The sequence below is a fragment of the Salvelinus namaycush genome, chromosome 7 (assembly GCF_016432855.1).
Source record: "Salvelinus namaycush isolate Seneca chromosome 7, SaNama_1.0, whole genome shotgun sequence".
Taxonomy (NCBI): Eukaryota; Metazoa; Chordata; class Actinopteri; order Salmoniformes; family Salmonidae; genus Salvelinus; species Salvelinus namaycush.
Genome location: NC_052313.1, coordinates 25,971,872 through 25,998,939, shown reverse-complemented (window position 1 = coordinate 25,998,939; position 27,068 = coordinate 25,971,872). Strand labels below are relative to the sequence as shown.

The 27,068-nt window shown below is 44.1% G+C and overlaps 1 protein-coding gene across 1 annotated transcript in view; it reads right to left on the bottom strand.

The window, feature by feature from the left end:
* The window catches only part of LOC120050679 (myomesin-1-like), a 30,593-nt gene continuing 3,525 nt past the window's right edge, over positions 1–27,068 (bottom strand). Inside the window, exons 3-36 of the mRNA XM_038997254.1 lie at positions 26,883–27,057; positions 25,595–25,752; positions 25,175–25,267; positions 23,787–23,875; positions 23,486–23,527; positions 21,850–22,011; positions 20,310–20,471; positions 18,597–18,738; positions 17,930–18,129; positions 17,697–17,750; positions 17,285–17,409; positions 16,871–17,054; positions 16,509–16,683; positions 16,185–16,306; positions 11,825–12,021; positions 11,564–11,690; positions 11,018–11,202; positions 10,546–10,660; positions 9,664–9,820; positions 9,466–9,572; positions 9,236–9,280; positions 8,857–8,993; positions 7,923–8,067; positions 7,430–7,489; positions 7,222–7,289; positions 6,912–7,025; positions 5,373–5,460; positions 5,248–5,286; positions 4,848–4,953; positions 4,340–4,503; positions 4,166–4,202; positions 1,838–1,860; positions 1,616–1,671; positions 1–1,304 (exon numbers count right to left, since the gene is read on the bottom strand). Coding sequence (XP_038853182.1) covers positions 1,056–1,304; positions 1,616–1,671; positions 1,838–1,860; positions 4,166–4,202; positions 4,340–4,503; positions 4,848–4,953; positions 5,248–5,286; positions 5,373–5,460; positions 6,912–7,025; positions 7,222–7,289; positions 7,430–7,489; positions 7,923–8,067; positions 8,857–8,993; positions 9,236–9,280; positions 9,466–9,572; positions 9,664–9,820; positions 10,546–10,660; positions 11,018–11,202; positions 11,564–11,690; positions 11,825–12,021; positions 16,185–16,306; positions 16,509–16,683; positions 16,871–17,054; positions 17,285–17,409; positions 17,697–17,750; positions 17,930–18,129; positions 18,597–18,738; positions 20,310–20,471; positions 21,850–22,011; positions 23,486–23,527; positions 23,787–23,875; positions 25,175–25,267; positions 25,595–25,752; positions 26,883–27,057 — 4,102 coding nt within the window. The 3' untranslated portion in view covers positions 1–1,055. The remainder of the gene's footprint in view (positions 1,305–1,615; positions 1,672–1,837; positions 1,861–4,165; positions 4,203–4,339; positions 4,504–4,847; positions 4,954–5,247; positions 5,287–5,372; positions 5,461–6,911; positions 7,026–7,221; positions 7,290–7,429; positions 7,490–7,922; positions 8,068–8,856; positions 8,994–9,235; positions 9,281–9,465; positions 9,573–9,663; positions 9,821–10,545; positions 10,661–11,017; positions 11,203–11,563; positions 11,691–11,824; positions 12,022–16,184; positions 16,307–16,508; positions 16,684–16,870; positions 17,055–17,284; positions 17,410–17,696; positions 17,751–17,929; positions 18,130–18,596; positions 18,739–20,309; positions 20,472–21,849; positions 22,012–23,485; positions 23,528–23,786; positions 23,876–25,174; positions 25,268–25,594; positions 25,753–26,882; positions 27,058–27,068) is intronic.

The following is a 27,068-nucleotide window of genomic DNA, read 5'->3' as shown; positions in this document are numbered from 1 at the left end:
AGGTGGTGAGGGAATACATGCTCCATTTTATTAGTCCTTCTCATGAGACATGGGAAAGAGGAAGTGATGTCATAATCATTACTGAGAGACAGAGGAAGTGATGTCATAATCACTACATAGTGGCAGAGGAAGTGATGTCATAATCATTACTGAGTGACAGAGGAAGTGATGTCCTAATCATTACTGAGTGACAGATGAAGGGATGTCATAATCACTGCGTAGTGACAAAGTAAGTGACGTCATAATCACTACTAAGTGACAGGGGAAGTGATGTCATAAATCAGAGAAAGGGATGCCATAATCACGACAGCGGCAGAAGGAGTGATGTAATAACACTACTGAGTGACATATGTGGTGACATCATATTCAGTAAACAGTGATTGTGAATGAAAATGAAAAAACACAGGATCTGTTCAAATTCCACATTACAGAAGAAAAAAAATCCTTTCTCCGTGCTTATAGAGCATCTATTCACTTCCTTACTTTTTAAAACTCTTACATGGCACATACAGTAATAACCTTTGAGTAAGCTAACAAGGTTTTCAGTATCACAGTCCTTTTTAGACAATACTAGATGGCTAACCTTTTAGTTTTAAGTCTGTTGCAGTAAATTCATTTGAATTAACACAAACATTTGTCTTTACATGCCTTTTTAGTGTGTCAATAATTAGTAAAATATAGCAGAATATTGTAATACATGGGGGAATTTTATAAATGTATAACTATACTCATCGTAGTGTCAAAATAAAGGATGATTGGACCTAAAGTATTGTGTTTATGTTTTTTGTAATTCTATAAGATAAAATGCTGAAACAGTTCTTCTCAGATTTTTCTCTGAACCTTTGGGCATTTCATGCTCAGAGTAAAACGATACACCTTTTCAAACTAGAGTTAAATACTGTATAGACTACCATAAAAACCATCTCAAACCAATGCTCAGGACTCTGTATCCCTTCCATCTTTTTTCTTTGTCTTTTTCTATGTATTTTTATACATAATATTTACGCAAAGATTGAGGTCTCCCTTATTTCTTGCCGGCCTTCTTTCTTTCTCCCTTATTTCTTGCTGTCGGGGCTGAAGACACTTACGGTGAAGTCGGCGCTCTCTGTGCCGTACTTGTTCTTCACCAGGATGCTGTACTTGCCCGAGTCTGTCGTGTTCACCGTGGTGATGGTGAAGCTGGCGTACTTGCCCGCCTCGAGCTTCATAACGTAGTGGCCATCAGACACAATCTCCCTCTCGTTCTTCAGCCAGACGACCTCAGGCAGGGGTTCGCCCGAAATGTTACAGGTCAGATTCAGGGCCTGATGGAGAGAGACAAGATCACACATAATAAGGTGTGTCCGAAATGGCACCCTATACTGGCACCCTATTCCCTATATAGCATACTACTTTTGACCAGAGCCCTTCCTTATATAGTGTATGACTTTTGACCATAGCTCTGATTAAAAGTAGTGCACTAAATAGGGAATACTAGGGATACCATTTCAGATGCAGCAGTAGTAGTGTCATACATGATCAAGTCTGCAATACCTGAATCCCATGCCAGTATGGGACCATGGACATACAGTACATATACAGACAGACAGATACAGATCCATCCAGACATGGTTACCTTTAACTCCTGTATGGTGACGACATCAGGCAGGCCTCCTGCCACGCGAGCACGATCTGGAACAAAGAGCACCAAATTAGACCACTGACCTCAGATCCGTTTGAAAATATCAGTACCCACTACAATACTGAGAGCAGCCCTCTCATCCCCATCTAATAACGTGTGTGTGTGTGTGTGTGTGTGTGTGTGTGTGTGTGTGTGTGTGTGTGTGTGTGTACTTACTTCTCTCTGCAATAGCGGCCGCTCTGAAAATGGAAGAGACAGAACAGAATGGAAGAACAAAGATAAGAGAAACACATCCAGAGAATGTATTTAGACTGGAGCCAGGAAGTGTGTCTACGTAAAGGCTTCATCTGTCTGCCCACTTCCCTATGCCCTTACTCAAAGCCTGTCAAAGCCCGTCAGAGACTGCTATATAAACATACATGCACAGAGAGAGTGGCTTGGCAGACAGAGAGGAACACCAAAAATAGCAATCACATGAAAGGAAGGATAGATGCAGAGTACCCAGCAAACCAAAACTGGTTCTGTGAATGTTCCCAGAACATTTCCTTTAGTTGTGGGAATGGTGTTAGAACATTACCCCCAAAAGTTCTCGTAACACAACATGTGTCCAGTTGTGCTGATGATTATACAATGTTTCTATTAGGGTGCACAGAACATTCCTCTGATGTTGCAAGAATGTTAACAGAACATATTTTTTATGTTCTTTAAAAGTTCGCAAAACATTTCATTAGGTTGTGGGAACATTGAAGAGATATGTCCCCAAAACACAAAATTGGGGGGGGGGGGACATATGTGAGAATGTGCATAGATGTTGCAAGAATTCTCACATACATCTTTCTTTAAAAGGTTTCTGAAATATCCTATTTAGGTTTTACCCAGCATTCCCTTTGGCACTTCAGCAAGACTTTATTCATATAAAAAAATCTGATTTATAGAATTTTCCATGTGGTCTATATGACATTTAATGACATTTCTACCTTTAGATTTTATGGCATTGAGAAAGTCAAGATATCAGACAGGGGAGGTGATATAAATAATACTCTGAGCAAAAGAGAATGTTTTGGGATTTTCACCCACCAGACATTATTCCCCAAAGGTCTTAATGATGAAATGCCCATGCATGTTAAATTGTAAATGTGAACATGAATTAATGCGTATCACTTCAGATTATTTTTAATTTTTTATTAAACCTTTATTTAACTAGGCAAGTCAGTTAAGAAAACATTCTTATTTACAATGACGGCCTAATTGGGCCAATTGTGCGCCGCCCTATGGGACTCCCAATCACGGCCGGTTGTGATACAGCCTGGATTAGATTAGGCTGACGTTTTTTTCTTCCACTGTACCCAATGATTTATGAAAACGTACTTATCCTCACTGTGGTTTTACAGACTTGTTTAATGCGTTTTATGTACACACATTGTTATATTTGGTAACACTTGCTTATTTTACAACCCCATTCGATGCATTGAACAGACGTGGGTGGAGCAATGTCTACATAAGGGTGAAAATTGTAAACACTCACAAAAGCTCTGACGAAGGCCTTGAGGCCGATAGGTAAAGCTTAATGAAGAGCAGTGATACTAGCAAGAGCAGTGTGCGGGTTTTTTATTTTTTCTCATGTGGTCTATATTAAAAAGGCACTTCATTTAATATAAAAGGCTTTTAAATTCAATACTAATGCACAATTCCTACTTAAAATATCAAAAGGCACTCTTTTTGTGGAATGGCCCTATTAACATTAGCAGAACATTCCAGTTCTCTCAGAACCACTTGTATTAAATCCAGACATAATTGCTGTCGTTTGTGACGGGAACGTTATCGTAACAATCATGTTATAACATCACACTATAACTTGATGAAAGTCTTGTGGGAATGTTCCCTGAATGTTATTTGGGATGTTTAGGAATGTTTCTGTAATGTTTTTTTCAGAACCTATTCAATTGAATCCAGACATAATTGCTGAAGTATGTTCAGGGAATGTTTTTGGAACCCATGTCATGTCACAGAACAGCCTTATGAGACCATTGTAGAGATATTCTCTGCTTGTTGTTATGGGTGTTCTAATTAACATATCCATCAACATTAGCAGATCGTTCCTGTAATGTTTGCTCAGAACCACTCCTATTGCTCCCTCATTTGGTTGCGGCAGTATGTTTTTAAGAACATTACTGGAACGTTGTGTTATTACATTGTGTTATCACACACACCTAATGAGAACATTATGTGGTCGTTTTTACACATGCTATGCACAACATTTTAGTGACTGTGAGGAGAACATTACAAGGATATTTCACTTCAAATATTTCCTGATAAAAAATATTTGGTGATCAAAAACATTCTTAGGATGTTTGTGGGACGTTTTCATCCCAATGTCAGCTCAAACCCTAACTAGAACTTCATGGGAATGTTAGCTAATGTCCTGGGAATGTTCCGGGTTTGCTGGGTACTTAATGGCATGCCACATCCACAACATGCAGAAGAGCTGGCTAATACAATGGGGGAAAAGGGTGTATAAATATCTACTAATTTGAGCTAACTTACTTGAGCCTCTGGAATTCTGCATATGCGTCATCAAATGCTGCAAGAAAAGAGGAGGTGAGTATACCTATCAAAGCATTGGTGAAGGAACGGGAGCCGCTTAATTCCATGTAGATGTCAAAATGAGTGCACTATATAGGAAATAGGGTGCCATTTGGAACTCAACCGTAGTCTCACCCTGGCCAGACAGCTCTACAGTCCTCTTCAGACCGCCCTTTCCATCATGGAACTCGATGGCGTATTTGCCCTTGTCTTTCTCTGTGGGCTCTGTGATCTGTAGCCACAGCTGCTCTCCCACCACACCACTCTTAATGCGGTCTGTGAAGGCTATCGCTGAATCCCTATTAGAGAGAAAAACAGCTGACTGACACACACACATATAGGCTGCATCTCACAGGCGACACACACCTGACAGTTGAATGTACATGCAAACACACACACACGAACACACACGCGCACATTCAGGCACGCACACACGTGCGCACAAACATTCACACACACACACACACGTGCGCACAAACATTCACACACACACGTGCGCACAAACATTCACACACACACACACACACACACACACACACACACACACACACACACACACACACACACACACACACACACACACACACACACACACACACACACACACACACACACACACACACACTACACACACACTACACACTTGTGGTGCCAGGTGACCTGGAGCGCCTCGTTGTAGTAACTGACAAAGGAGTAGAGCCTGATGCCCTCGTCTGTGCTCTGGATCTTCAGTGCAGTGGAGGAGTTGGCTAGGGAACGTTACAGAGATGTTACACAGTCTAACATTACAGAGATGTTCCACAGTGCAACGTCACAGAGATGTTCCACAGTGCAACGTCACAGAGATGTTATACAGTACAACATTACAGAAATGTCACACAGTGCAACGTTACAAAGGCGTTATAAAGTGCAGCATGACAGAGGCGTAACAGAGTGCAACGTTACACAGAGCAACTTTACAGAGGAAGACTTTATGGATGTTTTGAACACAAGTTCAACTTTAGCTAATGGGTTTACCACTGCAGTGAAACACATGTACTTACCAATATTACTGAACACTTCATTCATCAAGTCTCTGAAACCTGGAGGACAGAAATGTAAATATGATGAGGCCTTGTTGACGCTTTACTGCACACACAATGAGGTATGGCTTTGAGGGGTTAGTCACCTTGTTCTGTCAGATTCAACGTGGATGTGTCCTGCCCTCTGTCATCCTTCAGAACAATCTCATAGACACCGGCATCCTTCTTTGAGATCTATAAGAGAAGGCTAGGTTTGAGACACACATCCTTTTTGTAAATGAAGAAAATTCAACTCTCAAGCGAAAAGGCAAGCTTTTCTCCCCTGCTATGGATGCTGCAGGACACACATTTATTTGACACAAAAGCAAAAAAGCATTCTCAAAACAGCAAAACCAAGAAGATGATCACTTAAGGTGACAAAAAGATCACGCTGATCCCAACTTTTAGTATTCTCCAGATAAGGTCCTCGAGGGAATTGTCTAGGTCTGTCGCTACAGCTGCAGGAGGAGCATCACGCTGTAATAGGACACGTGACATGTTTACATACTGCACCGCTAAGGCACGATGCGTGTCACACGTGCACACACTGTGCCACTTCTGATGACATGCATGTTGGACTACACACAGAGATGAGTGGTGTGTTTGGCTCAAGACTAGGTAGACAGATGTAGGGTGGAAAACAGGTGAATTACAAAAGGACATGATATACTGTAAAAGACATGAAACAGATTTGATAAAACACATTAAAAGGGGTAGACTCAGCGAAATGATGTTGCCGCGAGCAGCACCACAGATATTGAGATGGGCGAGACGCAAGGCCTCACTCTCACACAGTCACACACAATATCTGCGCATGTGCGCGGGTTCGCTTCACTCTGTTTACAGTGTGGTAGCCCAGGCACCAAAACAGCAGAGAAGTTGAGCCTCGCGCTTCACAGCTCTTAGTTGTTAAGGAAATTGACCCACTATGCAGTTTCCTTTCTGCATCTACGTCAGTCTACCTTTAATACAGAGAACAATGGTTGAGACATGGTGTGTTAGAGGAAAAATGTTGAATCGTGTCGAAATATGCTGTAATTTAGTAAGAAATAATAAATGGGTGGGTTAGAATTTAAGAGGTTTTATACAAATTTAAGTAAGGATCGGTTAGATGCTGTAACTGGAAAAGACAGAGAAATTGTGATTAATATAATTAAGAAAGCGATATTAAGACAGTAACTTTTCACATGGTCGCAACCCCTTCAGACCGACTTATGCTCAACTTTCTCCACCATCTTGCAGCCAGAAGATAGCATCCATGTTGTGTGAGGAACCCATATATATATGATATATGAACATATAGACAGAGATGTGCAATGATGATACAGTCATACACAGTTGCAAACAAACAGCACATTGACTGTATAATGATGTGTAGAACATATTACAAAAACATTCAATACATACGGTATGTTCATACATGTGCAGCATATTGAAAATATTATATTATATTTTGCAACCTATATGTAGTGTACTGTATAGAAGAGCCATTCATATAGCCTAGAGTAATGTGCAAAACAATATTCATAACCCTCTAAAGAAAGGTATTGTGCAGTACAGTCTTATACTGCTGCATAAGAGGCTTGTGGTACTGTATATATTTCTAATGTATGATGTGCATGAAATAACTGCAGAATCCCTCTCACCTGAGCAATCTCCAGTTTGAGCACTCCCTCGGTGAAGGTGAGTTTCTCATCTCCCTTGACCTCACGCCCATCCTTGTACCACAATGCAACAGTCTCTTTCTTTATGTTCCCAACCTGCAGAGGGTGATAGCGACAGATGGATAGAAATAGAGATAGACAGAGATATGATGTTCAGGTCCACTTCCTTACTGCACACCGGTGGGTAACAAGTCATCTGGAGAGGTGTGTGAGCTGACCTAAGAATAATTTTCCTAATAGTGACATCCATTATCCAAGAGTTCCCTCTAACCCTGTTCCTCGGCATTCTCACCTTGCATTTCAGGATAACACAACATTCTGGGGTCACTTCATAACTCAGATACTCCACAAAGTGAGGACCTACGAAAAACAAGACAGTGGGATTATTTCAATGATCAATTATGTTGCTATGATTTCTGACAATGTTCTATAAATCTAATATCTCACCATATCACTACTCCACTCATGACATATTTTCTTCGTTTAAAAAGATCCCATACCTTGCTTTCTGTGCCATTCCTTGCGCATGAACGCAGACTCCTTCTGCAGCCCCTTGAACACTGGAAAAACACATCACTCCTGATAAGGTAACAAAACTTTTACGTACAATCACATTCATCTTTCATGCAATATAGTCACTATGATGTGTCTTGTACATTGACGTGGATATTATTTAAATCAGGTACATTTGTTATTAATGTGTGCACAATAGTTTATGGTTTATGGTAAGCTTTCACTGCCCTCTAGTGAAATATGTTAAGATCGAACTTCTGAGCCATAGTGTGGCTGTTTTTTCTTTACAACAGAGGAGAGTTAGCCTGGTCCCAGATCTGTTTGTGCTCTTGCCTACTCCATTGCTGTCCTTGTCATGCCATGACAAAGACTGACAAGGAGTTGGCATGATAGCGTAAACTGACTGGCACTCAGGCGGGAGGAGAGAGTGACGGAAGATGATAGGAGGAAGGAGAGAATGAGAGGCTGGGTTTATCCTACCATCTCCAATCAGCACCAGGCTGGACTGGTTGGTTGCTTTGCCGTCCTGCAGCTGGAAGGTGAAGGTTCCCTCGTCCTCTGGGAGCAGAGACTCCATGATCATCTCAATCACACCTGTGTCCTTGTTAAAGTTCATCTTGTATTTCTGGGAAGCAGGTCATGGGAAAAGCCTTTTTAGTCTGGTCTCAGAAACTTCATCTCAACAACAGAAATTACAGTAGATGTTATACATATGTAGGGAGCATAGGGTCGCAAATTTCAGGTAACTTTCCACAAATTCTCAGGTTCTGCAGAAATACCAGTTGGAGAATTCCTGGAATAAGCAGGAAATCCAGGAAACCTCCAACCATGATTTCTGGAAAAACTGGGAATTTTTAAAATTGTATTAATTTTTTTCAACCCCTTTTTCTCCCCAATTTCGTGGTATCCAATTGGTAGTAGTTACAGTCTTGTCTCATCGCTGCAACTCCCGTACGGACTCGGGAGAGGCGAAGGTCGAGAGCCATGCGTACCCCGAAACACAAACCAACCAAGCCGCACTGCTTCTTGACACAATGCCCATCCCACCCGGAACCACCAATGTGTCGGAAGAAACACTGTACGCCTGGCAACCGTGTCAGCGTGCACTGCGCCCGGCCCGCCACAGGAGTCGCTAGTGCGCGATGAGACAAGGATATCCATGCCGGCCAAACTCTCCTGGACGACGCTGGGCCAATTGTGCGCCGCCCCATGGGCCGCCCGGTTGCGGCCGGCTGCGACAGAGCCTGAACTCGAACCCAGAATCTCTAGTGCCTTAGACCACTGCGCCACTCGATAGGCACCTAAACCTGGGAATTTTAACAACCCTAAAAGAGTGCATTTTGTTTTCAGTCCCAAAGCGGCTCAACATTAAGAGAGAGTTCAGTTATTTTGTTTCCATTCAGTGCCTACTTACCTCTCCCTGGGAGAGATTGTTGTCGTTAAACACATATTCTATTTTGCCATTAGCGGAGATCTTCTCAGCCTGCAGCCAGAAGCGAATTCTGCCCTTCTCCTGCAGCTCCACAGCCAGCTCTGTCTTTAATGGAATAACTAGACAGATCAAATGAGAAAGAGAGAGACAGAGAGGAGAGAAGGTAAAAAAGTGAGAGCAGGAACAGTGAGGAAAGAGTCATGCACAGAACAAACAAATGAGAAAAGATAGGCCCACATCCCAAATGGCACCCTATTCCCTACACAGTGCACTACTTTTTTCCTGGTCAAAAGTGGTACACTAAGGGAATAGGGTGCCATTTGGGATGCAGGCCATAGAACAGGGTGCCTGAGTTTCTCACTGGGGAATTTGTGGTCATGGCTGAGCTCCAGCAGTTTCTTCAACTCTGTCAAAAAAGAAAAAAAAGACTTATGAGGTAAAATGAAATATTTATCAGAGATTAAGAAGTAGAAATTACACAGGAGCAATGAAGCTCTGCGACCCTCTTAACCTTCTAAGTTAGCTGCTTAAGTGATTACGTGGTCAGGCTAGTACAGTGCTACAGTACCACAGACACACAGTTGGACTCACCCTCTGCTGAGAGAGTGTAGCTGGAGCAAGCACCGTCGGTGTGGGTGACAGCACAAGAGTAAATGCCGATGTCATCCTCCGCAGGCATATTGAAGGCGGCTTTGGACCTGAGGGGTAGACACAAAAGCACCAGCACAATCAACATACTGAAGTACTTTAGATTCCCTAATCTTCTTTCAAACTCACACACTCACTCACTTCTCCCCACTGGTCGCCACACTAATACGAGTATCGTCTGTGATCTCTTCGTAGTTCTTTGACCACACAAATTTGGAGTCTGGAGTCAGGTTGGAGCAGGCAAAGTTCATGGAGATCACTCCCTCATCATCAACGTCCACAACAATCTCCGTAGTGCCTGAGAGAGAACAGACCTAAAGTCAAACACGGCTGGAGACTCAAAAACACATGCAAAAGATGCAGTGTGACTAAATGTATGAATCTTTTTTACCCTTAAAGGGATAGTTCACCCAAATTATAAAATGACCTTGTAAGCGGTCTATGTACAAGGTATGACAGCAGTTTCCAGTTTCCCTGGCAGTGGCTGACACATTCATGGCACAAATCCCATTCAAGTCATGGGACAGATATTCGCATTTTTCACTCATCATGTTCAAATCATCAATAAGTGACTTTGGTGAGCTTCACAATATATTTGAGATATTTTCGGATGATTTGGACGTGATGCGAGAAAATATGTGAGTATCTGTCCCATTACATGAATGGGATTTGAACCACAGTGCCAGGGAAATTAAACCTAGCTGTAGATTGCGTTCATACCTTGTTTTAGACTGCTTACAGGGTAAGGAAACCAATATGTAATTTGGGTAGACTATCCATTTAAGTGTTTGTACATTATCTGTATTTATACTTTTTCAACAGGAAAGAAAATAAATAGCTGTGTGGGGAGGTCTTTTAATTGAACTTGTATTTAACCAGGGAGACACATTGAGACTATTCTACACATGAGGTGCCTGACTTCAAGGTATGACTTAAATGAAACGTGAAGTATGTATGCTTAATAACAATGTCCTTCCTCCCTCTCCCTCATGCTCTGTTGAGGGGTCTTTAACATCGTCCTACCTGGTTTGGTTTCGGCCAGGACTGGTTCTGTGGGCTCAGAGGCCTTTCCCACACCTGCCTTATTCTGAGCACGCACACGGAACACATAGGTCTCCCCCTCCTTTAGAATCTTAATCTGCTCATGAAAGAAAGAGTCACATTATACACGTTAGTCACATACATCAAATATGACTATATAATATTACTATTGAGACACAAGCAGTAGTGTTGAAAATCCCTTTACACACGAGACACATCCTCTGACCTCCACCAATCAAATCCCGCTTACAATCAGACACTATGCATTCGAATTCTGAATTAGAATGTGTGCTCAATTGTATGATTGACTTAAGTGGATAGAGATGGTGAAGTTGCCCCTAGAGGCTGATCCTGGGTCAGTTTTCCCCACTAATGGTAAAGGTTAGGATTTGGGGAGGGGAAGCTGATCTTAGATCTGTTACCGTGGAGCGATAGGAGTGGACAGGGTCCTGACCTTCATGTAGTTAGTGAGGACAGCCTTCTCGTTGACTCCTCTCCAAGCCTCTTCCTCAGCATCAGCCTCTTTGATGTCAATGTAGAACCCGTTGACTGGGTCACGGCCCTGGTACACTGGTGGCTTATAAAGCAACACCAGAGTGTTGGCGCGCACCTCTGTCACCTGCAGATCATGGGGAGGTCCTGTGGGAAATTAGGGGTAAATAATTAGGTCTAGAGTTCAAGAACGGACGTAAGGTTGTTGTACAAATAGCACCATATTCCCTTTGTAGTGCACTACTTTTGACCATGCCCATAGGGCTATTTGGGACACACCCATAGGCAATGCAATGTACATAGATAATGTCCCTGTGCATGCAAGCTTCGACACCATCACCACAAAAGGAGATGGAGGTTATAATTTAAGTTAAAAAATAATAATAATTCAGACACATCTTTACAGTGTATATGACTTGTATTGTGATATAGTATCCATGTTGATGTGTTACAGTCTAATTCTCATATTTGCTCAGGTTTGCAAGTGAATGTTAGTGGCACTACCCACCTGGCACAGCAATGGTCCACTCCTCACAGACAAACGTTCCACTGGGCAGAGAAGGGATGCCCACGCCTGCCATGTTGGCAGCACGCACCTGGAACTGGTACTTCCTGTTCTCCTTCAAGTCAGACACCTGGACAGACAGACAGACAGACAGACAGACAGTGAAAAACCATTCTCCCTTTTCTCCCGATATGACAAAAGGTGCCTGCAAATTCAGGTTAAAGAAGGTAGCTTCATCCCAAAGAAACAAAATGGTTAACTCACTCTGTAGGCTCGGTCGCTGACAGCCTTGACGTTGGCCTCGTGCCATGTCCCTGGCACCCCATTGATGACCTCACGGTAGTCCACGAAGTAGCCGGTGATGTCAGCGCCTCCGATGAAGGTGGGCTGCTTCCAGGCCAGTACCATAGAGTCCCGCACACACTCCAGAACGCTGATGCCATAGGGTGGAGTAGGGGACGCTGGGACAGCAGAGGACTCCAGTTAGCATCATGATGTGTCAACTGTGAGACGAGGAAGTCATGGGAGACGGAAGCTTCGTAAAGCCTTCATAATGCTCTTAGTTGAGCTTCAGTCTTTCATCACTTTGACTTACTAACTTTCTGCTTTCTTAGAGCAAGTATTGGGCACTAATAAACTTAATCACAAACAAAGTTCAAAGTTCTCTGTTGGTTAAACAACAGCTTAGGGATACAGTTTGTCATCCATACTTGCTGTAAGAGACCACTGTCTGCACCTTTACCCTTAACCTTTCACCTCAAACTGTTTCAACCAGACACTGAGTCATCACACATTGACCAAATTATGGGGACACAAATTTCAGGGACCTGGACTGAACAGAGTTGGAATGAGACAAAATATTTTTGCCACTGGAGCTGTGAGAACACATATGATTTCAGTGGCTGGTCTGCGGTGGTGTCTTCTATAGAGGGAGCTCACACAGATAACTAGATAATATTACATGCTCATAATAAATTGACCTGTCACACAAATAGTCACATGGACATGGCGTGCTCCCTAATTTGGGGGAGGGGGTATGGCGTAGAATCTGACTAGGAAGTACACTACCAAAAAGGTCTCAGGTATAGGCGTTCATTTCTGGCTTGAGATTGGCTGACCCACTTCAGAGACAAGCTGTGATAGGCTAGCTCTAGCTGTGTCACAGTGCCTCTGTGCGTTAATGGGCACTGCTCTACCAAGGTGACGGTGGACCTTAAAGAGCACAGAGTGTGTGAGCCAGCCAGGCTACAGTAGCTAGATGGGATACGGCTTTTGTCAAATTGACATTAGATGTGGAAATATTTCAATTGAACCTTTATTTAAAATGGCAAGTCGGTTAAGAACAAATTGTTATTTATAATGATGGCCTACTCTGGCCAAACCCTAACCCGGATGACGCTGGGCAAATTGTGCACCGCCGTATGGGACTCCCAATCACGACCGGTTGTGAAACAGCCCAGAATCGAACCAGGGTCTGTAGTGACACCTCTAGCACTGAGATGCAGTGCTTTGGACCACTGCGCCACTCGGGAGCCAAAAATAGCTGACCCTAACCTTTTTCCTCACCTTAACCTAACTCTCCCAACGTGCTGCGTAAATTCTCCTAACCTGCTACAAAAAGTCAATTTTGACCAAAGCAATATCCCTTCTATACAAAACCGGCTACATTAAGTTGAGGTGGCTAGCACAGTGCCTGAACACTGAGGGTGTGGAGGGAGGACACCCCCCCCCCCCCCTCCCGTGTGTGTGAGGCAGCCATGTGGTAGAGGTGGCCAGTAGATTGCCTGAAAGGCTGCGTGACTGTGTAGTTAAACTGAGAAAGCTGTTATAGAAACTTACCTTGGGATAAAAATAGGATTTTACCAGTTGAAGACTTTGGCTATATGTATTGTGTTTTAATGCCTTTCCTGTGAATATGAGAGTAGAACCACATACGTTCAAAGTGTGATCCCTATACAAATATTAAAGTGTTAGTTTCTTTTTTCAAAATAGTTTTCTACCTTCTTACCAAAGTGATTAAAAAAAATGACAGTTCAAAAAAGGAAAAAGTGTAGAAAGAAAAAAGCTTCAGTTTAAAAAAGTGAAAAAAAAATCCTTGGGGGGGAAAAGATGAAGAGTTGTTTTATTTTGGATGATCTGATGATACAAGAGTTGGCGTGGCCTGACTGAGTGCTCACCTGGGTCTGGGTCTGTCCTGGGCCAGCCCACGCTGTGGGCTGTTTCTTTCTCTGTCCCCCGTTTGGCTGAAACATCTACAGAGGACTTACGTGTTTTCCCGGCCTCAGGCACCTTAGCCTGACCTTTAACCTCATCCGTGGCCTTGGCCGGCTCTGTGACCGAGTCTGTGACTGATTCTGTGACCAGGTCAGGGGCCCAGGTCACACTGCCTCTCTTGCCCCCCTTGCCTTTACTTCCTGTAGCCAGGGGCTCTGAAGAGCCTGAGGGGCTTGAGCTAGTGGCCCCTGCCCCAGCTCCGGCCCCTGGGCCAGGCACACTGCCAGTTTGAGCATTGAGCTTTAGCATAGTGTAAGGGGGGTACTGAACGGCCTCATGCGTGCCCGTCCAGCGTGGCGTGTGCTCGGTTAGTCCGCCCACGTTACCACCCCTTGGTAACTCCCACTCCGGCAACACACCATGAGGAATACCGCCCCCTACAGGAGTTAGCAGAAAAAAGCAAAAGAAGCCATTTTACACAGGCAAAGAGAAGATCAACCATTCACACTAACAAACAGCTAAAATCTCAGTCAGCTCACTCAGAGAGTAAGGACGAGAGAGACAGAGAGACAGAGGGAGAGAGAGAAAGAAAACATTACGAATACCATCACATACAATATTAAATACAGTACAATGTCTTCATCTGACTGACTGAAAAATGAAGACAAGATGACCAACAAGTGACATCTGCGTGTGGAAGCGAGTTGCAGAGTTAAAGAGAAAGCACAATCTTGTGAGGGGAGAAAGCGAGTGTGTGCAGGCTTTGCGCCAACCCTTCATGAAAAAGCCACACTATACTTTCGTAATGATACCAGTGGATTTCATTATATGCACAATACGGGCAACATTTTTCAAGTATATGTAATGGTGTATAGCAATTTACTCAATGGGAGACAACTATTGGAAATAGTTATGAGTGAGATCTATGGACATAAATGCAGTTAATTCTTCCTAATATATTTTTAAAAGATGTGCCATAGAAGTGTTTCCTCATACTAACCTCGGCTCAATTGTGAGTATTCAATTGTCTATCTTTTATCGTGTAAGACACTACAACTAATGGGCCTAGACTCTAGGTCTACCAACTATTATCAGTTGTAATGGACTGTAGAGAGAAATCCATTGACATTGTTACTAAGTGTGTTTCATAAGGGAAAACAGAGCATGCTGCTCGGCACAAAGCTGGCCAGTGACTGAGTGATGTGTCATAGCTAGAAGCTTGGTTAGTCACAGTGCAGACATTAATGGGACAACTGTAAAGGAGCAGGGCTGTCAGTTTAGCATTCCTGTTCCCTAGCTCTGGTCCAGGGCGCTAGTGCAGATCAGCGTTAGCAAGGCGCAAGCCGCTGTAACACCTGGGACCAGAGCTAGTCTATTCAGTTGAGAGTGAGAAGAATGGGCAGATGCACAATGCAGATCAGGGGTTATTGTTGGTGGGGTGGAGAGGGGGTGGGTACCTTAAACACCAGATGGGTGGTGGAGGCTGATACATCTCGTTCCCAGGCAACGTGATGGGGGGGTGGGGGGGGCGTGACAGAGGAACGCAAGGTGGGCTGGTTTGTAACAACCGCTGAGTTGGATCGCACTGACCCAAATTAGAGGAAGTCTACAACTCCTGACCCTGGCCCGCCTCAGGTTGTGCAGGGAGGGTGGGGATAAGTTCTGACTCAGCAGGGGGTGTGGGGGTGGTGGGTGGGGCTTGTTCGGGTGACTGACAGAGTGGAACCATGGGAAAGAACACGTGGGAGGAGTCTAAATGCTGATGGTACACAGAGCTGGCAACGTGATGTCTCAATGGACAGCAAATAAAGAAGACAATGGTGCAACACATGAGCTAAACCCCTGTTCATTGTGAAAACGGGATATTTCTTTCATCATCGGCATATTAGAAAAGGAGTAATAACAATATTATGCATAAGATTCAATCATCACATTCCACCCACTCATAGAGCTAAAAGGCTTTCCTGATCCTAGTACCATAAAATTATAACCCTTTAAGACACATACCCTCTTAAAAAAAAAGGGTTCTTAAAGGGTTCTTTGGCTGTCCCCATAGGAGAACCATTTTCAGTTCCAGGTATAAACTTTTTTGGTTCCAGGTAGAATCCTTCTGTAGAAAGGGTTCTACATGGAACCCAAAATAGTTCTACCTGGAACCAAAAGGGATCTACCTGGAACCAAAAGGGATCTACCTGGAACCAAAAAGGGTTCTTCAAATGGTTCTCCTATGGGGACAGTCGAAGAACCCTTTTAGGTTCTAGATAACACCTTTTTTTCTAAGCATGTAATCGTGCTCCATCTAAACATAAAAAATAAGTTCCTTGTATATGGCTCTTCATATTCTTCCTAAAATGGCTTCCTACCCTATTGTCTAGTATGACTGTGCCATGACACTCTTCCTCTCACTTACCAATAGCAGCCTTCACCTCAATAGCCTCAGACTCCTGAGAACACTCGCTGAGCCCAGCGGCGTTCAGTGCCTTCACTCTGAACACGTAGCTCTCTCCTGTCACCAGACCGTGACAGATAAACCTGTTTCCCAGTACACAAAAACACTTTGAGAAAGACGTTTCACACCATCAATCTCTAAGTCTTTGTGGGGATTTTTTTTTTGTCAACTTACTTGAGCTCACCATCATTTACATATAGTATTGAATTAGATTTATGGTCACCATTTGTATATGTATATATTTGTAAAAGATTGATAGAAGGATTGTTAGAAGGACCGTTGTACCTGGTGCCTTTGACAGGCTTGTTGTTACATGGCTCAAACTTGTTGCTACCCACGATGCTGGCCTCGATGTAGTATCCCACCAGCTCCTTAGCGTCTCTGGAAGCCTCCCAGGACACAACCACGGACGTGTCTGTGTTCCTGGTGGGAACCACACGGCCTGGGGCAGACGGGATATCTGGGGACAACAATTCAACTAAGATCAAATGGGGGATAAAAGGCTTGTAAGAGCTCAAGCAGACTGATTCGGAGAGGAGTGCGTGTCTTTCAGAGTAAACACGTAAACATGTGCTACATCTATTTCTGTTGGTACACTGGGAACTGCTGTAGTCTGTGGTATGGCATGGGACTTGTGACCCCCTCACCCAGCTTGTCCCCGACAGTGGTGGCCTCGGTGGCTTCTGATGGCTCGCCAACGCCGGCGGAGTTGCAGCAGCGCACACGGAAGCTGTAGGCCTTTCCCTCCGCCAGATCAAACAGGGCGAAGCGAGGAGACTTCACTGGGATCTCTGTGTTCACCCTCTGCCAGCTGTCTGTGCCTGACACACACTAACACACAACACTGAGAAGTTAGAGTACGCCTCCAACCCTCCTAACACCAAACAACTTCCAGGACTATAAAATACCAACAAACAAAAAAGTGTTAACTTATTGAATGACTTTGATATGGTGGTTGTTATGGATGCGAAACAGTGATGAAATGTAGGTTGTATTGATCAGATGAGTCACGCTACAGATCAGGTATGTGATGTTAATGAAGTATATACTGTATATCTCACCTTCTCCACATAGTACATGATGCCCTCGTGGCCTCTCTCTCCAGGGGGTTTCCAGCTCAGAACCACATAGTTCTTGGTGGCCTCGGTGACCTCCAGCTCTTTGGGTCTGCCGGGGACCACACCCTCTGATAGGAAGTGATGTGAAAGAAAACGTGTCAGGGGTTTGATCTCGTAGCCTGATCCCAGATCCGTTTGTGCTCTTGCCTTGTCATTGTCAAGCCAAAACATGACCTTTCCATTAGGAGATGGCAACAGACCAGCAGACTGGCAACCAAGCTAGACTAGAGCTTTCGTTATCCTTCCAATCAAAGACCACAAGGTACTGTAAGCGGTAGGCCCCTATAAGATCAGATCTATAGCTGCGTCGAAATATTGATCAACACTGGTGAGTGCAGAAGCATTTCCTTCCTACCTGCAGGCTCCTCCTCAGTGACAATGATCTGGCCGGTCCAGGGTGCAGAGGTACCTGGGGGCCAGGGGAAAAAGAGCAGCTTTCAGATGCATAGTTCCAAGAAAACACATGCACAAACTAAAACCATCAGACATTGCACAGGTACATACTCACAATATATTCATTTTGCAGTACCATAACACAATATGAGAGAACACAGACAGGGAGGGCCAGACAGTTTTTGCCCGCCGTACCTCTCATTCGCGCGCGGTCGGCAGGATCCATGGCTGCCACCACTTCAGAGACACGGGATGGCCGGCTCATGCCAGACTTGTTGACGGCACGCACACGGAATGTGTAGGAGCGCCCCTCCACCAACCCGGTCACGGGGAAACGGGCAAACTTGATGGGCGTGTCGTTGCACTGGCTCCAGTGGGTGGTGCCAACCTCACACCTGAACACAGGGCACAAAGAGACAGCATACATGCCATCAGCCATTCAATAACAATCTCAGTAAGGCCTTATTGGTAAGACACATAGTTAGGCCTATTGGTAAGACACAGAGTTAGGCCTATTGGTAAGACAGAGTTAGGCCTCTTGGTAAGACACAGAGTTAGGCCTATTGGTAAGACAGAGTTAGGCCTATTGGTAAGACACATAGTTAGGCCTATTGGTAAGACACAGAGTTAGGCCTATTGGTAAGGTCGGGAGAAACTGGGCCCTTGTTATAGCCTATTACAAGATAATTTCACATGGTTATAGGTCAGGTCATGTGACTTGGCCCTCTACTTATACAATATGTAACTGGAGTTAATAGCAGTATGGGGTGCATAAGGGAGATTTGTTCTCATGTTTGTCCAGCTGTGTCATGACAAGCCTAGGATTTACTACTGGCATGTAGTGATGGGGGATGGTACTGACCTGTCCACAAAGTAGCCCAGGATGGAGCTGCCACCGTCCACAGCCGGCTGCTTCCAGGTCACGATGACGTAATCCTTATTGGCGTCCTGACACTTCACATCCAGAGGGGCGCCAGGGGCTCCCTCCACCTCCGCATCGGCATCTGATACAGGCACACACACATTGTCAGTTAAATGTGTAGTTTTCTCACTCACTCACTCACTCTCACTCTCACATACAATTACATATAGAATCCATAGTGTATTATAGGATCTCTATAGTACACAGTTAGAGTATTTTCATTGTGGCTTGTTGTTTTGAAATACAGTGCACGTACTGTACATTGCTGTACTCCCGACGGAACTCTGTGGCTCCATGGCTTAGTGCCAGGCATGCTACTGGTCTTTAAGTTAAACACAACCCCGGAGCAGGCTGGAGCAGATGGGACAGAATTAGCAGCAGCGTGCCTCTCGGTGAAAGGCGACTCTTAAAGAGACAGAACACACACTTCCCATAAAGTGAGAAACAGAATTAGCCACTTAGCGATGGACTGACTGATTCAGTGTGAATGTGAGAGAGGCTGCTGAAACATTTTGTGCTGTATCTTATGTGGTCTGTGGACTGTAAGTCTATGCATGTGTGTACGGTAGCTGTATAAACTGTAGGACTAAATACTGCCTGATATCATTTTACTGTGTGTGTGTAAGAGAGATATATATAGAGATGGAGAGATAGATAGATAGAGAAAGAGAGAGAGAGAGGCAGAGAGAGAGAGAGTGGAGAGAGAGAGATAAAGAGAAAGTGGAGAGAGAGATAGAGAGAGAATGGAGAGAGACAGAGAGAGATGGAGAGAGTGGAGAGAGAAGAGAGAGAGAATGGAGAGAGAGAGAGAGAGAGAGTGGAGAGATAGAGAGAAAGCTCTTTGTGGCTTAAAAGGACACTCAGCAGGCTATTGTCACTCCTGGAAGAAGAGATATATATACAGTATCCAGCTCTGTTGACAGCCAATCTCATTCCATATCTGAGCTCATGAGCTCACTGAGAATAGCCTTGTCAGTCTCTCGACTGCTATGGGGTCTCTGTGTCCGCAAACAGACAGTGTACCTGGCCTCTCCTTTACAATGCGACCCTGACCAATGACAGAGAGAGCAAGGCCTATTTCCATCATGTTCACACTCTGTAGAGAGCACATGTCTCCTCTGTTAGCAAGAGAATGAGTAGCATGGAACAACCGAGAAGGTCAGTACTGGCGACCAACAGTAAAAGATGAACAAGTTGGCTGTAACATTTGTCCCATGTTATACAAAACCAGGCCAGAGTTCGTGACAGGAGTTGATTGTCTCTGTGAGGTCATAATGGGCGATTTCCATTGCGTGTGTAGTAGGACTAACTAGAGGCCGCTATGGCTCAACTCAGATACACACACACAAACACACACAAACACATGGGCCGTCCTTATTATCTGGTGTCAGCTGAGTTGTCTGTGTGACCTTGACCTTGATCGACTGTTGACCACACGCCACACAGAACACGAGACAGGGCCATTGTGGAAACAGAGAGGCGGTAAACAAGAGGCCATTCTGTCCGCGCTCCAACAAACACGAACACACACACACACACACTGTGCGTGTGAATAATACAATCTGTAAACAAGTCATGTAGTGGACTGAGGAGGAGGGATAATGTGACACAGACAACAGTGTTGTTCAGCGTTGCTCATGGTAAGTTCCCCACCTCTGACAAAGACGTAAGCAGAGTAGGTCTCATATTTAGACTTGGTGGTTATGCGCAGGGTGTAGAGACCCTCGTCCTCCTTGTTCAGGTGTGTCAGGGTCAGCGTGGCCTTGTCTCCACTCCAGTGCATGTGACACCACTTGGAGGGCTGCAGCAGAACATCTGATGGAGAGAGAGACACAGAGTGAGAGAGAAAGAGAGAGATGAGGTTATAACGGATGGATAACCTAGTCAGATCTAAAGACAAACACAGAGTGTGAGAGAAAGAGAGAGATGAGGTTATAATGGATGGATAACCTAGTCAGATCTAAAGACAAACAGAGTGTGAGAGAGAGAGAGAGATGAGGTTATAATGGATGGATAACCTAGTCAGATCTAAAGACAAACACAGAGTGAGAGGGGGGGGGGCGTAAAGAAGCATATTAACACATTCTAGGCTGGTCCTTAATGAATGAATAACCAGGAAGCATATTTTACAGCAGGGCTCTTCAACCTTTTATTGCCTAGGGACCCCCTCCCGCAAACCAACGACCCACGGACCGCCATCATATGTCAGCAAAACAAATGTTTTCAAGTTTTGTCTCATCGTCAGGTGAATGATAATTCAGTCTTGTGTCAGGTGAACTGTCGAGTCCTCAACTTTCTAATCATTTTCCCATAATCTCCAAACTGTTCCCTTTCAATTGCTACCGTGCTCACACATATGCATTTCCTATTTCTTCTGTAAGAATCTTTTCAATTTAGCTCTGTCCACACAGCCCAATTCCCATAAGTGTAAAGGGTTAAAAGGTTAGTCGTGTTGACAAAAATGAATATCCAAGTCAAGAAAGCTTACCAGCAACCAGCAGCACTTGCCTCACTGGTAGCCTATTCGTGGGTGCTTTTTCAAAGCCTATGTCTGATACTCAAGTGAGTGATTGGGTCTAATGAGTGTAATTAGCTAAATATTAGAAGTGGAGAAATAAAGTTGACATCATTAGAAAGAAGATCTACTCCACGTTTCTAATGTAGGTATGTCATTCAAAATTCCTTTATTCTATTGCTGCTAGTGACATTCATAAAATAATTTAAATTTTTGTTTTTGTTTTTTGAGGACCCCCTGCAGTACCTTTGTGGACCCCTAACGGGGCTGTGAACCTCCGGTTGAATACCCGTTTTACAGAGTTGAATTGGTCCTACACCTACACAACTTTCCGGTGTACAGACTAATTGTAATATGTTAAACACATGACATATGTACAGTATATCTTAATCAGAGCTTACATACACATAATCACAAGTAGCTCTCGGTCTCATGTGTTCTGCCTATCGGCGAGTCTTAGACATGGATACGAACATACAGTATCAGTGGCCTAATGTATCACACAGATGACAACTGGGTAGGTCTCAGCCAAGGAACCTCCAGGAGTGTCTCTCTCCATAGCCCAGGGGTCGTATGTATCAAGCATCTCAGAATAGGTGTGCTGATCTAGGATCAGATCTTGCCTGTCCATGTAACCTTATTCAAACACTGTTTCCAGAGCTCTGGGGCTTCACCTACCATCTCTGTACCACTGAACTTCAGGCTGGTAGCGTGCCAGGTTGGGGGAGATGATGACTGTGGCGCCCAGGCTCATGGTCTCGCCCTCCCGTCCGAACGACACGCCAAACCCGTCCACGATGTGGGTATCAAAGGTGATGCCATACTCAGAGATCAGGCCATCTGACAGGAAGGAGCACCAAACAACATGGGGTCAGAGTTCAGGTCGCAACATGCAACACTGTGTGGTGTGACACACCTCAAATTCGGACACCTGTGTGCATTATTATTCAAATCCAAGGGATGGACGAACAAAGGGCAATTAACTGTTCTTCGAAATGCTAACTTTTTAGCATCTGTGTCCAAAAACCAATGCAAGTCATTATCTCTTATAGCATTTTTCACAATACATTTTTGACATTTTGGAATGATTGATGATGTAACTTAACATTATCTGGTAGCGTTACATTTGATCCATTCCCTCCCAAGAGAAAGTGACATGAAAAAGAACCCCATACAGACATAGGTAAAACTATGCAAACAGACAGGGATGTGAACAGGAACACCTTGATGTACCCAAAAGACAACACAAAAACACCATTGACATAACTAAGTACAGTGTTCCAACACCAAATACTCGCTACAGTGCGTACAAACTGCACTGGGGAAACTAAGGTGCACAGTGATGCACATTTGACATATTAAACCCTAGATGAAGTTAAAGACTTCAATCCAACATATGTCCAATCTTAGCATCTAATTAGATTGTAATATTAATTGAAAGGGGATTATGAATATGACTAATCAACGACAATTGAGTTTAGATAAAACTAGAACTCTTCGGGCTTTGTCGCCATGTAGGGAAAGGGGGATACCTAGTCAGTTGCACAACTGAATGCATTCAATCGAAATGTGCCTTCCGCATTTCACCCAACCCCTCTGAATTAGTATGTAGCGAATCAGATGCTCTTCAGATTACAGTAATCTATATTCTCATTTCAATATTCACCAGGTTGTAAACTACAGTGTTCGTTTCTCTATATCGCTTCATATATTCTCTATGTCACACTCGAGTTTACAGTATTTAACTTCCAAGGCTCTATAACATACAATTTCAAAAACCTCATACTTGCCAAAACGTTCAAGTATTCTGTTGTTTACGATTTTTTTAAAAGAGGCATGTTTGTCACGCTGAACCATCTGTGGATCTCTCCCAGGTAATTCAACGATTATTATTAAGGTATGATCACAGGCTCTTTCCAAACAGATGCACAAATAGTGATCATGCATACACATTGAGTGACAGTGAATACTCTAAGTAGGCCAAAAACGCCATCAAACCAGAGCAGAGCTTTTATAAAGACCCTGTTACCTTCATTGTCTGTTGACCTTGCTGTGCCCAGTGTCAAGGGAACAAAAAAGCTGTTAGCACCCATAGCTTCCCCGGGTCCCCCCACCACCTCCCTCCAACCCTCTCCTCAAAACTAACCACAGTGTTCCAGCTTAGCATACTGCAAATCGTTTATGTTAATACGGTTTAGTATATATTAGTATAGCTTTATTTTTCATGTTAATACTATACATGTAATATATATGAGTATTGAGTAGTGAGTATATACAGTATGAGTACATATGAAATTATATTCCTCTGACTTACGTTTGGGCATGGGGAGAGCCTCCTCTACCTCTCCTTTGAATCCTAGAGTAGAATGAACAAATAGGTGCTTGTTATTAACATGTTATTACTGTGTTGTGGTTGACAGAAAAATAGGACAAAGAATTTACTTTCTTTCTTTTAAACTTACAATAAACCTTGCGAGAGCAGCAATTAGAAGGACAGTGATTTTCAAAATGGAGTAATCATGGGTGGTTATTGTCTACTGTATTTCATTGCAGAGGCACAATATGACCCATTATCTAACAGAGGCAATAACATACTGTGACATATTGAAACATACTCTTAACAACGATGGAGGCAAAGGAGGAGAGCTCTCCCTTGCTGTTCATGGCAGAAACACGATACTGTGCAGTATCATCGAAATCACATCTGAAACGAGAGAGAGAGAGAGAGAGAGAGAGAGAGAGAGAGAGAGAGAGAGAGAGAGAGAGAGAGAGAGAGAGAGAGAGAGAGAGAGAGAGAGAGAGAGAGAGAGAGAGAGAGAGAGAGAGAGAGAGAGAGAGAGAGAGAGAGAGAGAGAGAGAGAGAGAGAGAGGTGAATCGATGTATCGATGTCCCGGATACACATGTTTCTGTCTCCTACTGGTTCACGTGTACGTTAATACCCTCTCTCCACCCCCCCTCCCCGCTCGGACATGGAAATCAACACACAGCTATGTGAGCTGGGACTGTAAAATGCTCCAGAACTCCAGGCCGGGAATACTCTGGGAATAAATAGACACTGTGATGATGCCATCACGTGTCAGCTGCTAGATGCGTCTGTATGAATGTTATGTGTGCTTAGATTCTATCACGGAAATATACTTTCCAACTTTCTATAGAGAGGAAGCAACAAGCTACATGTGTGGTTGAGTTTGGTCGACTGTGAGAAAACAAAGAATATCTCTCTCCATCCGACACCGCTCAGGAGACACTTAAGTGTTAAGTCTGTTGTGAAGTGGCCTAAAATAAGCCACAACAGGGGCCCTCTATCTCCAAATAATTCCTCTGGTGGGGGAAATAGGCTATCTTTAGACGTCCTCTTTGTTATCGATAGACAAGCTGCAAAATGTCTCGGATCATGTATAGCCTTCACCAGCAGCTTTCTGGTGTCTGTCTATAGCTCACAGAGCTAGTCAGGGCACTGGCGGATAGACAGGCAGGCAGGCTAGTGGACAGGCAGACAGAGAGACGGACAGAGCGAGAGTCAGAGAGGGGTCTCGATTTCACACATTTCAAAACCTACTTCTAAGGACCACAATCCACTGTCCCTCGAGTTCACAATGTGAGCCCGTCCAAACATTCCCATGGTTGTCAGTGTGCCCACACACTCTGGCCCACCACAACTTTTTCTGACCTTTCCTGAGAGTGGCGATTGTATTACACCATGAAGGGGTGTTAAAGGGACGTGGTGGTGACATCACACTGACATTTTACCACAGCCAGAGATGACTGTGGCTTGTTTGAAAGTATCTGTTAATACACAGCAATTAGCCTCACGGACAAGACATGGGCATGCATGTATCAAGCGACTCAGAGTAGGAGTTCTGATCTAGGATCAGGTGCCCGCATGTCCATGTAATCTTATTCGTTATGATCCAAAAGGCTAAACTGATCCTAAATCAGCAATCCTACTCTGAGACGGGTGATACATAGTGGAAGATCCTGTGGCTTTGGGGTAGTGCCTACCTGTTGATCTCCAGTGAGTGCACGCTGTAGCTGCTCTCTAGCTTATACTTGCCTGGGTGGGCCATTGGGTCGATTGTCACATTGTTTTTGTACCTTGTTGTGGAAAGAGGAGAGAAGAGAAGGCAAGGGAAGCAGAGAGGGGGATGAAAAGCAGGACAATGGAGTGTAAAAGTACAGCTCTGAATCAGCATAGAAACGCCAGCTATACAGACACCAGAGAAGTATTTATAGTGTGTTTAATAGTTTTTAAGTGCGATGACATGAGGATAGGATTGAGAGGGCCGTAATTGCTAATGCTCTATCCATAAGGGATCGATTTGGTGTGTATTGTGTTAGTGATCACTTGGTCATGTTAAGGTGTATCCAGGGAGGTGTGTGCGTGTGCATGTATGTGCATGTGTGTGTGAGTGCAGTACTCACCAGACAACCCGTGGGTCAGGCCACCCAGAGACAGTACAGTGCAGCCTGACACACTGCTTCTCCCACACCGTGTGGGAGCGAGGCTTAATCACAAACTCTGGGGCGTGCATCAGGCTATCCTTGTTCATACGCTTGTGGTGCTCCTCGTTCTCATAGATCTGGGGATCAATGTGTTCATTAAGCCTTCATAGAGCCTTCGTAAGGCTCTACGAAGGCTTAGCACATTCTCAGGCATAACAGGCACAGCACATTCTCATAACACATTCCCATGGTGCAACAGTAAAACACTATACCTCCAGAACCCTTGCAGAAAACCCTTGCCCATCAATTCATGATGCATCCTTGAACCAAACACACGGCATTTACAAGGCATTTGCGAGGTAATGAGTCAGAGCTGAATCCAAACTTGATATCTGTGTAAGTAACAAAAGTAAAAATACAAAAAAAGTTACATTGGCTGATATCAAGTTATGGATTCGGGCCTCTGACCTCTTTACGTGTGCAGACTCCATGCACTTCTCTGTACACAGCGGAGTCCTAATGAGTCATTGATTTATGATCTCGGAATAACTATGGGTATGAAAACCTACTTGTGGATCCAATAACCCTTAACACATCATCCGACAACACTCGATGAACACTACCCCTCTGTGTCTTAAGAAACCAGAGCTCCTGAGGAATGTCTCACCCAGTGGCATTGGCGTGTTGGCAGAGGGGTGATAGTCTAAATATAGTGTGTGCCCCCCACTCAATGGTTACTGTAGCTTTTATGATCCTCCTGAGTGATTGGGGCAGGATATTCCTTGACATAAACATTTGAGTGAGGGACACAAATATGCTTCCAAGGGGAGGGGAAGCAGAGAAGAATGAATCCCTGGACTGAAACATCGCTCTTGTGGCAATAGTTTTCCTGTGATACTTTGCTAATGGATTTCTTAAGGTGCTCCCTCTGTGATGTCACAAATGTGAATGTTCTTCTCTATGATGTCACAAAGGTAAATAAATACTCTTCTCTATGACACCACTGAGGGAAACAATGTCACTCTGTGATCTAACAAAGAGAAGGAATTGTCCAGTCAGAAGTCAACAAACTAACTATATTGATGTCACGAAAGAGAGTATTTTCCAGTATTACCCAATGTGATGTCACAATGGAATCCCACCCTCTAAGACGAAGATTAAATATTCCCCATTATGATGCCAGGAGGGAGAGTATTATCCAGTATTCCTCAATGTGATGTGACAAAGGAACACACTCTCCTATATGACATCAGGATCCTGAACTAACCCTCTTGCTCAGGGAGATGCGCTCGGCTGATTCGCGCATGGACACCTTCCTAGATGTCTGCTCCGTCCGCTCCATCTCCAACCCACTGGTGAACAGATTCCTCCGGGCCATGTATCCAGCACTCTCCTTCACCCGGGCCTCCTCCGTATCCGAAAACCCACTGGCATATTCGTGACTAGGGTGGGG